Here is a 15,204-nt window from a genome sequence, read left to right on the forward strand (position 1 = left end):
AGGTCATGGAGGAGAAAGCATGGTGTGGGTAAGCCAAGGGAGGAATGAAGGAGAGGTGAGATGAGGGGAGATAACCTTATAAATTTTTGCTGGGCTTAGTATCAGTAAAAGGGCTGACATGGAATAGGGGAAGGTGGAATGCAGAGTTCCCAAAGTGGCGGCACTGGCAAATCTCAGGGGCAAGTCAGTGGTACGTTCGGTATCATGACTGAGTGTAAGAAGATTTTAGGGAATAGAAGTTAAATCCTAGACGACAAGCAAGTGGGGTAACAACACTTCACCTGTCATGGTAACTATTTCATTGAATGGGAAAACAGAAAAAGAAGAAACTTTGTAGAGGGTGATGGTAAAGCAACCCCAACTGATATGGAAGGCAGTGATGGCAATCACTAAGGTCAGGATTTTGAAAGCAAACAATTAACAATGTAAAATTTGCAAGTGTGGGGGTTGGACATAGGTTACTATGTGTTTAATGTGGTCTCCAACAAAATCAGCAGAGCCAAAATGAGAAGGAAGTATTACTCTGTTTAACAAGAATGAAATTAAGGGGACAGTATACAGTTTAAATCACTTTGAGATTTAGGACTGTCAAGAGTTGGTACGGTGGGTATTGTTGCCCCTTGATCCAAAGTATGGAATAATGGTGAAGAGGAAAAGCATATAGAAATAATTTGTTATTAGGGAATTTGGTGGCTGCCTTAAAGCTCCTTGAGTGAAACACGTGATGAATGCTAGAGTCAGGAGAATAAACGGTCCGACGTAGAGATAGGTTTATGAAGTGGAGTCTGAAGGATGAGCTTCATCAGCAATCCTCAGAACTCAGTTCTACTAGTCAAGGATGCAGGTAAGTATGTTGGACACCAAGAGAACAGGAAGAAAATGTTTTGAACACTGGAGGTGGGTCACGGAGGAAGCTTATACATATTCACATTGTGAATCGATTTCAAGGACAGATGAACAAAGATTAGGCGGTACCAATAGAACAGGGTTTTGTTTTGTTTTTCCCCTAAGGCAAAAGGCAGAAATGAGTGGGTATGCCATGATTAAATTGCATTCTGTAGAGATAGGATCATTTAAGTAAAGTCAGCAATAAAAACTAGAGACATTGAGGATGATGGGGTAGAAAAGGGATATCAAATAGGACAGGAAGATGGCTTGAAAGGAAATTAGGGCAATTTCAGTGAGTTTGACGAATGGCAGACTGGGTACAAGACAAATGAGTTGGTAAATAAGGAGATCTCAGACTGAGAATCCTGGCAGATCTTTCAATGGGTTAGACTGTAGGAATATTGATTTTAAAGCCAGGCTGAAACAAATTCTAGTGCTAAAGGAAGGGGAAAGGGTGGCTGAATCATAATGTTCTACCAATCCTGCTTTTTTTTAGTATTTGAGTTAAAATTCAGATTAAATGCTTGGCTTAGAAGAATGTAGTTTCACTGAGCCTCATTAATATGGATCCCAGTGGGTGAGTGGAAGTGTTAAAAGTAAAAAACTCTGAGGCAAATCTTACTTAACTGAAGTTGTGTTTTTAGTACAGAATGCCAAGTTAATATGGTTAATACTGAACAAAAAATAATGGAAGGGTGACTACAGATTCAGAGAAGACCTCGGGGTCCATCAGATTATATAGTAGCTTAAGATGGCACTTTAAGGAAGTGTAGGCAGAAAGTCGAGAAATTAAAATAATTATGAATCATTATATGGCAGGCAATATTTCCAATGAAAATTAGAGAAAATAAACTCACGTACATGTACTGTTACAGCTGATCTTAGAATGAGTATTTTCTATTAAAGACTGTTTTAAAATAAGTTATTAATATTTGTTGAAATGTTCCAGATAACAAGAAATATGATACAATAAAACCTGATAAATAAAAGCAATATAAAGATTAGAATGGTTCTGAATAGGCAGTGGAATAAAAAGTTAAGTTGGTAGTGGCATTAAAAAGGTCCAAAATGGGGAACAACTGGTAGAATGTTGTGTATATAATATATATTGTTACGGGTGCAATAAATATTCAGGGGAAACAGAGCTGCTGAAAGAGAATGAATGCTTAGAAGGAATGTTGCCTTAAAGGCTTTTCTAAAACTTTTTAGGTAAAGGACAAAGTCTTGGAGGAAGAAAGATAATAAGTAGGACTAATTACATAGAGACTTAGGATGTCCTTAGTCTTTCAGGAAATTGCCCAACCTTTGCGAGAAGGTGTTATGGTAATATATTGATGTTGGGTTAAAGCAAATTTTTTCAGATAGGGTAGATTTTTATACATTTATAAAGTAAAGGGGAGTAGAAAAGATTAAAGATAGATCAAATAAAGGATAATTGATGGAACAACTTTCTGGAAGAGATTAGAGGATATGTGTCTTTTGAACTCTAGAAGACTTGATTTTTAGAGAGGATAAAGGAAGAAAGTGGATAATTCTAGAATTAAACACTAAAAGGTTCTATGTGTCTGGCACCATGTGAAGCAATTTACCTATTATTTCATTTCATTTTATCCTATAACAGTTCTAAGAGATCAAATAATTTGTCCAAGATCACACAGTCAGTATGTAGCAGGGCCAGAATTCAAATCCTCATTTGTCTATCAAACCCCTATTTCTTCCTATTATGCTATACTGTTCTCAAGTTGAAGGAAATCAAACCAAGAATTTCTGTTTTTTCACTGTGATTATAAGGAAAAATATTATTTTTCTGAAATGAGACATATTGATGTTTAAGACCTTGAGGTGATAGGTAAAATTTGGAATATCTGTGATGGGAAAATGCAAAAAGGAAGGAATGGGTAGAAGATACCTATTACCATCTATGCCCTGGTATTTCACTTCTTTCATTGCATAGCATAGACTTTAGATTGGCCATGGATTAAAAATTGGAGAATTCTGACAAAAACTAAATAGAAAGGAGTTTGTTTTTAAGTAGGTATATGATGGGTCAAATATAAACTTACTACTAACGAAACTTTAAATAATTCCCTAAATGCCAAACTTTTATAAACAAAAATCAAACAAACCATCAAGCAAAAGAGTCCACAGCCAGCAGACCAAATGTTGAAATCTCTGGGCTAATTTGTAAGATCTGTGTTTTAAAAATCCTTAGTGAACAGGGGCAAGAAAACCTCTCCTCTTTTTCTCTCTTGGTGGAAATGTTTTCTGTTGTTGTTGGTTTTCTCCTATGCTATATGTAATTTCTATATTGCTGTTTTGTGTATTTTGGTATTATAAAATTGTACTTCTTAGATTCTGTTAAGACTACTTCCTGGGGTGTGAGCCACCTGAGTTATTAGTTAGCAAAATGAACCTGGGGAAGTGGGAAGAGCTAGTATTCTCAATTGGCAAGGGACTGATTCTTCAATGGGTTCAGCATTTCACTTCCCTCTGAAAGTAAGTGGCAAAGTAATAGCATCCCTTCAAAAACAGGACGTTGGTGAGAGGTAGAATAGTGAGAGGTAGAATAGCGGGAGGAATTTGGAAACACGGAAGGATGGCTACTGGAAAAGAACTGACGAAGTGCAGAGTCTCTCCAGACAATCGTAGAAGCCACAGCACTACATTAAGATTGGGCTCAAATACTAGTTTAGAAAAGGGTAAATAAAACTAGGTTTACTTAAGAGTAGAGCCAGCTTAATTACTGGCTAGTGGACATATTTCAGACAAATCTAACTGGAGAGAAAAACAGACCAGGAGAGAAAGCGAAGTTATAAGGAGATGGAACTAGAGAAACCTCACAAAGGGGTAAAGGAGGTAATTAAAGGTTAAAGCCAGATAACCTCGAGCTCAAAGGAGAAATACTGGAGGCCAGATAGGAAAGTGCCTTCCTACTCAGGGGGTTATGGATCCAGGGTGGCTAGAGGATAGAAGTAGAGTTCCACCCAGGGCCAGAGGGAACAGCCTGGGATTCAGACACAGCAGTGGTGCCAACTTGAATCTACCTCGTGCTAGAGTCTGAGTAGCCTGGTCTATCACCCAACACAGATAAGACTGGACAGAGGCTCCCAGGAACCAACATCTAAGAAGGGAGTTTGGAGAGGGGCTAAAAGAAAGCAGGTTAAGCCCCAAATGTAACTGAATGATGACCAGGGATAACTATTTACTAGTGCTTTTATGATTTCTTGTAACTCTGTAACTTCCCCAGTATTTGTTAATTTTTTAACTTCCGTTTTTCCTGTACTTACGAGCAGTAAAAGTTGTTCAAAACATAAATGTGATGTGTGTGCTTATTTCTGTGAAAACTGGGTAACAGTTATGAATATTGTGCAATGAATATGAGAAGAAATCAAGGAGGAAAATGGTGGTGGGGGGAATCAAGTAGAACAAATACTGACATTCACAAGAGATAGGTCATGAGACCTTCCCAAGTCTCCAAATAAGTAAATACTACTATTGACACTAGCTGGCTGCCTTTTAGGGGCTGTTTTTCCCCCTGCAAAGACTGCATATGGGTCAAGCTGGGAATTAAAAGCCCTTAATGTGGACACACGTGCTTGGCTAAGCCACTCACTAGGCTGAGACATGCTCTCAGACACCAGCCTTATGCTACAGGACCTTTGAAAATGATGTATTTTAAAATGCCAACCATCTACTACACAACCAAGTTCAATCTAACTAGATAGAAACTTCGAGGAGAAGTGGGTCAAGACTCTTCATAGGAGACATCAGGTATATGAACTGTCACAAGTGGTCACATTATTCCAACAGAAAGCTTGAGTTCCTTTTTGTGCTATACACACTCAGTTTCTCTTTTAAGATGAAGTGTTTAGCAAATTTTACTCAGAGATTTAGTTTTAAAATTATTTCTGCAGCAGTAACCAATTTTATAAACATATATATTCACACACACACACACACACACAAACACGTACACACACACATTCATTATCATTACATTAAATTCTAGAAAAGCATCACATTCTTAAAATGAGCATTTGAAGAGTTGAAGAGCTCTCAAGGTAATGCATTCTGAATCACGTAAGTATCTCCCCCTTCTAAGGGTTAGTACCTGCCGTAGGGTCATCATCAGGCAAACGAACAAGAGTGTAACATATTCCTGGTTGGTTATAAGGAAGGCTGGGGGCTGGGATACAACACAGCACTTCATAGGAATCTGATGGCTCCATCTGCACTGTCACTTTTTCCAGCAGCTGGTCATTGAGAGTGTTGGTGCAGTCAAACTGAAAAGTCAGTAAATGGAAAAGTTGTGAAGGATAACAAGTTATTCTTCCCACTCATAACCCACTACTCAGCTCTGGAACCCACTATACCTTCTATCTCTAAAGAGCAGGGTAGGTCTCCTCCTAAGATTCTTCTTTTGGCAATAGGGAGAGCCTTATTGTTGAGGTCTTTTGTTTATATTATTCATCAGTTTTTTCTCTTTCCTGAGACTGCTGTACCAAACAAGATGGCAGAAGTCTGATGGCTGTCAAATCTAAGTTCTTAGAATTAGCCCACTTAATCTACCCTGATGTTAAATGATGATTTAAAAAAATTGGTTATACTTTATGTTGTCCAACTTCTTCACACATTTCAGTTTTATGTCCTTTAGATTTTAACCATCAAAAGTTGCCCATCACATGAAGGGATCTCTATAGCTCTGGCGTTAAGCAAGAAAACCAGAAATTCTGCCAAATTAATTATCTATAAAAGAAACTAGAATTATAGGTAAAGGATATGTGTCTCAAAGCATACCAGTTTACACTAAATCCCTACAGGAGTCAAGGGCATTATCTTACCTGGAACACAATGTGATTGGTAAACATGTGCTTGATACATCGAACAAAATATTCTGTCTCTGCTTCTGTAAGTTGAACAGGCTCAGAAGACTTGAACAAGGGTCCTATATTCAGAAACTCAGGAATGGCAGCCAATTGTTCTATCAAGAAAAAAGAATGCAGGCTATGAAGAAGACAGGGAAAGACGTTACTCTGGATGCTTAAAAAATGCTTTAGTTGGCCTGGTGCGTTGGCTCACGCCTGTAATCCCAGTACTCTGGGAGGCCAAGGCGTGCGGATCATGAGGTCAGGAGATTGAGACCATCCTGGCTAACATGGTGAAACCCCGCCTCTACTAAAAATACAAAAAAATTAGCTGGACGTGGTGGCGGCCGTCTATAGTCCTAGCTACTCAGGAGGCTGAGGCAGGAGAACAGCATGAACCCGGGAGGCAGAGCTTGCAGTGAGCCGAGATCGCACCACTGCACTCCAGCCTGGGCGACAGAGCGAGACTCTGTCTCAAAAAAAAAAAAAGCTTTAGTTTCCATAGCCTTACTAATAGTTGAACATTCAACTAATATGTCACCAAGTTTTAGTGAAATAATCTTTTAAGTAAGTGAGCTTATATATTAATGAAAGCAAAAGAAAAGAAAAAAGAAACTAAATACTTATTTTACAATGAGTTCCCTGTTAACCAACGAGATACAGAAAAGAAAAACATTCCCAGTTAGCAATTACAAACTGGAAAGTTCCTGGACTCCGGGTAGCCTCAGCAACTATACCCTATGGTGTTCAGCCACATGAAGCCTTCCTATATTGAGAACTGATCAAATTGAGTAAGACTGGTGGACTTTATTATATTTACAATGCCAAGGGGCAAGATTATTACGTCTAACCATCAAATCGTACCTTGGAAAATGTCTTGCCTGGAAGGAGCCAACTTCTCTGGCTTAGTAGCCACAAATGTGATTTCTATAAAGACAGATATGAGCAAGTAAGTGAACTTCTCCCCGTACTATCAAGCTAGCAATGCAGACAGAAAGAGAGCAGAGCAGACATTTCTAGCAGATATATAATGAGCTATTACTAAATCATACTTCCAGGGTATCTGTCACTTCTGATGGGGGGACACTCAAATTAAAATGTATATAGTGAACATATGTTGTGGAATCATAAAGTAAGCCCTAAAAATATAGAATTTGCTTTAAATGGACTAGGATGTACAAAAATTACTCAGAAAAGGAAAAACAATTTATTTAAAAAATCTTCTCATGATCAAAATAGGAAAAATTACTTATATCAACAGAAAAACTGAAAATGTTGAAAATAAGCATAAAATTTTTTCTTCCCAGTTTTGTGTTCTAACCACTAAACATTTATGTCTTCTGTTTTTGTTTTGGTTTGTTTTGTTTTAAGTTTTAAAATTACATATTCTTTGGGAATATTTTTTATGATTGTGTCCCATAAATTCTTTTAAGACAAACCTCCAATAACAAAATCAATTAACTTAAAGATTATCAACTTCAGAAAATAAAAATAGGAGGCAACAGCACTATTAACTGCTCTGAGATGCACAGTGGCAACTGACTTCAGATACTGTAACACTTTGCATTTAAAAAAAAACCTTTATCTTGGAGTGTATTTCATATTACTGCTTTTATGTAAAAACCAGGAGTTTTTTAAAACTCTAATAAAAATAGGTCTTAAATCTAAAAGATTTAGAAGGGGTGACAATCGGCCGAGCACAGTGGCTCCCCACCTGTAATCCTAGCACTGTGGGAGGCTGAGGCAGGTGGATCACCTGAGGTCAGGAGTGCAAGACCAGCCTAGCCAATATGGTGAAATCCAGTCTCTACTAAAACTAGAAAAATCAGCCAGGCGTAGTGGTGCATGCCTGTAATCCTAGCTACTTGGAAGACTGAGGAAGGAGAACCCAGGAGGTGGAGGTTGCAGTGAGCCGAGATCGCGTCACCGCACATGAGCCTGTGTGACGGAAGTGAGACTTCATCTCCAAAACAAACAAAAAAAGTGACAATTAAATGAGTATTAGAGAAAATATGCTAATATTTTTTAGTTTTGCAAAACTACTTATACACAGAAAAACGAATAGAGTTAACCTGCTTTCTGTTCGAAGACAGGAGCCATAGCAAGAGGAATTGATTTCATGTCAAATGGTTTTTCTGAAGGCTCCAACGTGTACTGGTGTAAGGCTTTTTCCATCCCTGGTACGGAGACCGTCAAACCTGTGAAACACAGAGAAATCTCAGCATTATAACCTCTTGCCAATCCTCAAATCTAAATAGGCCCAGGTTTGTAATATTTATCAAAGCTTTCTGAAGGAAGAGAAAAATATAACCAAAAGCTTTATAATCTAAATATAAAAATAAAGGATATTCTTGAAATTACCTTATAAACTTATAAACTGGCTTATTTCATTCAGGGAAACATGGGAGCATAGCATACACATTTTCAACAAAATGTATGTACCTCCCAGAAAAGAAAGCGACTTAGCTATATGGGAACAACGATAGCATAAGAACACGGGAAAAAGGTAAACCCATCCAAGAGGGAGTTCAAGGAGAACCAGGAATAAGTGAGCAACGTTCTTAAAAAATGTAAGGGTCCAATCTATATTCTTATAGATTGTTGCATAGGAATTACCATTACCAAATTAGAAACTGTCCTATAAACACAGGTTTCTCTAGAAATGGAAGCGCATTCAAAGACAAAAACCAAACATTTGCCTAGTGAAGTTAGCTCATATGCAAATCATGAAATATGTTTCCTAGGCACCATTTGAGGAACAAAAGTGTACATCCTTGGCTTTCACTGACCATTAAAGATATATGTGGCATTTAGTGCCATCTGCCTCTGCTGCAGCACATTCAGATAGAAGGTAGCTCTGTCTCGTACCTCATCATCAGTATCCATCATACACCTGTCCAGGAGAAACAGAAGAGTCATGTCACAGTACCCCAAAGACTTCCAATAGCTCTACTACCAAATCTAAAGGACACAGCTCAGGTCGTCATCTGATACTATCTTTAAAAAAGTGCTCAACAATAGCCAACAGTAGCTCCTAAAGTCTCCACAAATCTTGGGTACCGTTCTGAATTACTAAAGAAATACTGTTATTGTGAATCACAAGCACTACAGAAGCAGCCATTAAAATAACGAGGAGCGCAAGAACATGAAATAGCAGTCTGGAGTCTTTTCTTCCATCTGTAACCACATGACCCTGTTGAAGACTTAGACTTTTTTGTAATTAGGAAATGGGAGTATTATACTTTCTAAGGACTAAAAAGATAAATTCAAAATCCAGATATTGTTATTGCTCAAATGACAATTTATGTAAACTAGCCAACCTTTGGCTTGTAATTTATCTGCTTCAATTATAAGATGCAAACACAGTTTGCTAAAGCAAGTCTTTTCCTCATCAAACACAGAGTCATGAAAACAATGAAAAACTATTATTTTCAACTCTGCATAGTGAATTACCTAATAGCTTTTTTAAGTAAGCCTGTTGTACAAATTGAGGCATATGTATTTAAGTCACTTTCTCAAAATCATGTGAGAGAAAGCCAAAGTCTAACGCGACATGTACCTAGCACATAAAACCCTATGGAGAACTAATGTTTTAGGGAATGGGGCTGGGAAGAGAAGCTCTATGAATAAGAGTGGGGAGTGATGGAAACATGTAGGCTATTGCAAAACCAAGGCTAGAGGCTTTCATGAAGTGATCAGTCAATAGCACATCAAATTGATTGAGAGGTATACATAATTACTAAAAAGAGAAAGGAATTGCCATTTGCCCCTGACTTGCTCCAACAGCTCTACTCTTAGGCCTTAGAGTACATCTGCTCTACGATACAATGAGGATTTCACTATTTAACCATATAGAATTCTTATTTTTTTAAAAAAAGACATTATTTAACTTACCTCTGTAAGAGTACAAGGATGCTTGGGAGAAGACTCTCATTCTGAGCCCCAAATTTAGCCAAAGCACTCACAGCAGCTATAATGAAGCATACAATTATGCTACATAAATATTGGTTTCTCAGAGTTAACCAATAACCATTTGAAAAAAAATTAGAAAAGTGTTCCCATGTTTAGTGGAGATAAACCCTCCTGTTTTATTGTTTCTTGATCTTATTTCTTTGATACTGTTAAGCAGAAACAGAATTCTGCAAGCCCAAGAGAGCTCTTGGAAGATAGGAAAATCTTCCAAGAATTGAGGAAAAAGATTCATATAGATTTTCTGTAGGAGCTATATCTCCACCCCACCACAACCCCTTATATATCACACTGATGTGATTAAGCTTTAATCTCAAACAACCAGCCCCAAGCATAAAAAGAAATTCTATTATTAAAATTCCTCTCATTCAACAAAGATTCATCATTCACCAAACTTTTGTCAGGAACTGTGCTAAGTACTGGGGCAGATAAAAGACATGTCCCTGATCTCAAGGAGCTGTACTCTAGTGGGAAAGATAGGAATGTAGAGAGAGAATTATGGCACATCATAGTAAGTCCATGGAAGAAATATATCCAGTATGCTATGTGAATACACAGAAAGGAACTAAATCAGAATTGGTGGTGGAAAACTAAGACAAGGAGTTAACACATATTACTTGAGCTAAAATCTGAAGAACAAGTTCTGTTAGCCAGAGGAAAAAGGCGGGATAAGAGCAGGATTACAGGCAGAGAAAACAACAAGTTCAAATGGCCGCTGCCCAGAGAAGAAAGTGTGGTATATTACTGGACAGTTGGGGAAGGCTGAGCATAGGACCCATGTTGGAGACAAGAAGAGACAAGCGAGAGATTGGAAATGAAACAAAATTAGGGTATGGTTTAATCTCATTATTAAACGATATTAAATATGAGATAAATATGCATATTTGAAAGTCCCCCCCCCCCCTTTTTTAGCAGAGTGTAAAGAATAGGCTGGATATATGTGAGTCTAGAAGCAGTCAGATAGTTAGGCATCTGAAATGATGAGAGCCTCAATCAGCACCATGAAAACAGAAGAGAGAATGAAGAAATATTAAGGAGACACAATTGAAAGCACTTTGCTAAATAACAGATAGGGCCTGTAAGGCAGCAGAACAAGATTCTATCTTGATAACTGAGTGGATGATGAATGTGAGGTTAGTTTGAATTTCAGGCTGAATTTGAAGTGCTTTAAGTTATTTGGACAAACAAGTTCAGGAAAGAGACATGACTGGAATGTCACAGCTCTGAAAATGATCACCAAGAAGAATGTAGATGCTGAGAAGTCAAAACCCTACAGAGAACTAATATTTTAAGGAATGGGGCTGGGAAGAAGAGCTCTATAAATAAGAGTGAGGAGTGATGGAAACATGTAGGCTATTGTGGAAACCAAGGCTACAGGGTTTCACCAAGTGTTCAGTCAATAGCACATCAAGTGGACTGAGTGTAAACAAAGATAAGAACATTAAAGTATCTAACTTGATTTTACAACTAGTTTATAAGTAATTTTCAATAAAATTACTTCCGAGGGTTTTTAAAGGAGAGCTACATCATACTGAGTTAAAGAGAAAAATGGATAATGAATTCATGCAGGCAACTAATAATGGCTACTTCCAGTTTATCTACGAGGGGAAGGAAAGTATAGAGTCAGTAGCTAGTGAAAGGCTTATAGAGAGTTTACATCTTTAATGGGAGAGATTTGGATCTATTCATATGCTAAGAGGAAGAAAGATTAGGGAGGAAAAGTCACTTAAAAATATACATATAGAAACACATAAACAAATTCTACAAACATTCATAATTATGACTATAACTGAAAAAACAGATAAGCCATCACAGTACTCCTATCACACTGAAAGTGAAGGGTTATTTGTCTCTAATCTAAGGCAAAAATGAGGATGGAAATTGAGTACAAAGAAAGATATCTGGGCCCTAAGCATGCTCTAAAATCCCACCATCCAACAGATCCTGCAACTTCATTTTTCAATTTCATTATCACTCTCCTAAGTATTTCAAAAGATCAGCATCATCAATATCAGTGTTCCAATGACTCACCAGCTCTGACAGCCTCATTCTCCAGGACAACCCTATTAAAAATAAAGCGGATATATTTGGAGGGGACAGGCGTTCTAGGGCCCTCTTTGCCCAACAAGTGTAGAATCTTAGTAGCCAGAACAGTGTGTTCACAGTCCTCAATGAATTCACAAAGGTGGGCTAGGCCTGCTTCTTTACTCTCAGGGTTCTCTTCCACAATGCTGATTATGCAGTCCACAATGGCCCGCTTGTACTCAAAGCCTCCCTGGCAAAAAAGAAGATAAAACTGCCATTCATTCTAGGGACACGTTTTGGAGAAATGCTTACACTCCAAGGTTCATGCTTATAAAATTCAAATTTCATTTCCCACCTTTTTGAAAGAAAAAAGTGTTTTTTCTCCAAGTGGGGAAAGTAGAGCAATGGCATGTTTATTAATAAGACAGTAACCAGACTTAGTGTACTACTTGAGAGGCATACTGAGATGATAAAGAAATCTCCTTAAAACACTATGGTATTTCATGGCAATCCTAAGAATTTAAGAGAGCCACTTCCTATGATTAAAAAGTAGTCTACCTACATCATCTCGGAGCATGTTGGAGAGGAAAGTCATCATGACACTGTGCTTTCGAGGATATTTCTGACAGAGAGCACTAATTGCCTGTACAACCACCACCTGTAGAAAAACAAAAAGAATATTCACTTTTATGACTGTACAACCACCACCTATCAAAAGCAAGCACAGAAAAGACATTCACCTTTGTAACTTTGGCTACTAAACATACTTTCCTACTTACTTACTGCAAGGTAATAAGACACTGTTGTTGCCTAAAATGACAATACTTGTTCTTCATGGAAGATAACCAAGGAGACCACAAAGGAAAATAAAAAGCAATGTAAAAATAAAGTTCATTCAAGAGATCCCTTCCCTCTGCCTCAGACAAATAATCACATCAAAGATTTTAAAGTGAACCATAAAGATAAAAAGCTTGAACAGACTGATTTCCACAGAAGAAATAGAGAAAGCTATCAAGGATCTACTTCACAAAATGGTTTCTAGGGGAATTTTACCACAACTTGAAAGACCAGTGTCAGCCAGGCACGGTGGCTCACACCCTGTAATCCCAGCACTTAGGGAGGCTAAGGTGGGTGGATCACCAAAGGTCAGAAGTTCGAGACCAGCCTGACCAATATGGTGAAATACTGTTCTCTACTAAAAAAATACAAATATTAGCCGGGTGTGGTGGCGTGGGCCTGCAAGTCCCAGCTACTTGGGGAGGCTGAGACATGAGAATTGCTCGAACCTGGGAGGCAGAGGTTGCAGTGAGCTGAGATTGCACCACTGCACTCCAGCCTGGGTGACACAGAGAGACTCTGTCTCAAAAAATAAATAAAATAAAATAAAAATACAGACCTGTGTCAAGATGCATGAAGAATGTGAGATTTTACCCTACTTGTGGCTAACAAGTTAACCTGTCACAATTTCATGGATGCTGGTAGAAAACATGAGACTCCTGGCTCAGTGACAAAAGACAGTTAACTACTCACAGCGGTAGCAGTAGCCAGAGTATGAGCATTTTGGGGTGGGTTTCCTGAGCCCCAATTTCCAAAGTGCAATACAAAGAGCCAGATAATACCTGGTCTTGTAGTAGGCTGGATAAGAACCCTAAGGATGGAACCTGAACATTTACAGTGGGGAGTAAGCATGCCTGTCCTTTTTTCTGAAGAAAAACATTATTATATTGGACCATAAACATGTTTGCTTTTTGCTCCAGAGGGCTTTTTGCTCCAAATACTATTAGTATTTTCTGGGGCTGCAAGGAAATCTTCCCTTTCCTTTAGAGGGAGACACGATCTCTATCTTCTAAGGCTGGAAGATGTCTTGTATTATGGAAAGGGAACACAGTTGTGATAGCAGGAAACAGACGGCAGTTAGTGCCTAACTTGCAAGATGTGCAGAAAAGAGAGGCATGGATAATTCAGAATTGTCTACCAATAATTGGATAACCCCAAATCCATATATACAGTTTCAGAGCATAGAAAATGAAAGAAAATTTCCATAATGTTTGTATGAAGCAATGATACTTAAGCCTAATAAAGATGGCATATATGTACAGAAAGAAAAATTACACACTAAAATCATTTATAAATATTGATGTAAAAATTCTAAAAGTAATATATTAGTTAACAGATTCTAACACTACATTAAAGAAATAATGCACCGTGATGAAATGGGGTTTATCAAGAATGTAAAGATGGTTTGGCATTAGAAAATTGATAAAATAACATCACATTCATGAGTCAGAGGATAATATCCAAAATGCTGAAAAGTCTTTGATAAAATCCAACATCCATTCCTAATAAACATTCTTAAAAAGAAAAAAGGAATAGATATGTCCATAAAGTAAACATATATACTTCAATCTTAATGCCAGCATATTACTTAATATGGAACCCTGAGAGGCATTCCCATTGAGGTCAGAAGTGATGCAAGGATGCCACTATCTCCATAATTATTTAGCATTATTCTGGAGATATTAGCCAATGCAATTAGATAAGGGAAAACAAAGAAACAAGAATTGCAGAAGACAAAACAAACAAAAATATGTTTGTTTTTAGATGACATGATGGTATATATGAAAACCCTAGAGAATGAATAATAAAACTAACTCAATAATTCACCAAGGTAGCAGGATATATAATTAACATGCAAAACCAGTAATATTCATATACATACATGATAAACAGGTAGAAGATAAAATGGAATAAAAAACATTTATAATAGCAATGAAAAAGGTAAGTTATTTAGAAATAAGCATTTTAAAACCATTCAAAACTAATATAAAAATATTTTGTAAACAACATTTTTAAAAGGCATAAAAGCCGATTTGAACAAAATAAAAGACATCCGGCCGGGCGCGGTGGCTCAAGCCTGTAATCCCAGCACTTTGGGAGGCCGGGATGGGCGGATCACAAGGTCAGGAGATCAAGACCATCCTGGCTAACACGGTGAAACCCTGTCTCTACTAAAAACTACAAAAAACTAGCCGGGTGAGGTGGCAGGTGCCTGTAGTCCCAGCTACTCGGGAGGCTGAGGCAGGAGAATGGCGTGAGCCCGGGAGGCGGAGGTTGCAGTGAGCTGAGATCCGGCCACTGCACTCCAGCCTGGGTGACAGAGCGAGACTCCGTCTCAAAAAAAATAAAAAGTAAAAAATAAAAACAAATTAAAAGACATCCTTGTTCTCAGGATGTTCAAACATCATCAGGATATGTGTTCTCCCCTAACTTATGAATTTAATGTGATCCCAACAGAAAATGTCAACAAGGTTTTTTTATGAAGCTAGACAGCTTGATACTAAAGTTCATTAGAAAAATAAACATGTGGCTGGGCACAGTGGCTCACGCTTGTAATCCCAGCACTTTGGGAGGCCAAGGCGGGTGGATCACCTGAGGTGAGGAGCTCAAGACCAGCCTG

The 15,204-nt window shown here is 37.9% G+C and overlaps 1 protein-coding gene across 2 annotated transcripts in view; it reads right to left on the reverse strand.

Moving 5' to 3' along the window:
* COPG2 (COPI coat complex subunit gamma 2) overlaps positions 1–15,204 on the reverse strand; it is a 151,458-nt gene that overhangs the window by 17,543 nt on the left and 118,711 nt on the right. For both annotated transcript variants that reach the window (XM_023207842.1, XM_023207843.1), the window contains 8 exons: positions 12,310–12,405; positions 11,754–11,997; positions 9,648–9,723; positions 8,543–8,646; positions 7,826–7,951; positions 6,618–6,680; positions 5,730–5,869; positions 5,000–5,171 (listed from right to left, as the gene is read on the reverse strand). In XM_023207842.1, coding sequence (XP_023063610.1) covers positions 5,000–5,171; positions 5,730–5,869; positions 6,618–6,680; positions 7,826–7,951; positions 8,543–8,646; positions 9,648–9,723; positions 11,754–11,997; positions 12,310–12,405 — 1,021 coding nt within the window. The remainder of the gene's footprint in view (positions 1–4,999; positions 5,172–5,729; positions 5,870–6,617; positions 6,681–7,825; positions 7,952–8,542; positions 8,647–9,647; positions 9,724–11,753; positions 11,998–12,309; positions 12,406–15,204) is intronic.

The sequence above is a fragment of the Piliocolobus tephrosceles genome, chromosome 8 (assembly GCF_002776525.5).
Source record: "Piliocolobus tephrosceles isolate RC106 chromosome 8, ASM277652v3, whole genome shotgun sequence".
Lineage (NCBI taxonomy): Eukaryota > Metazoa > Chordata > Mammalia > Primates > Cercopithecidae > Piliocolobus > Piliocolobus tephrosceles.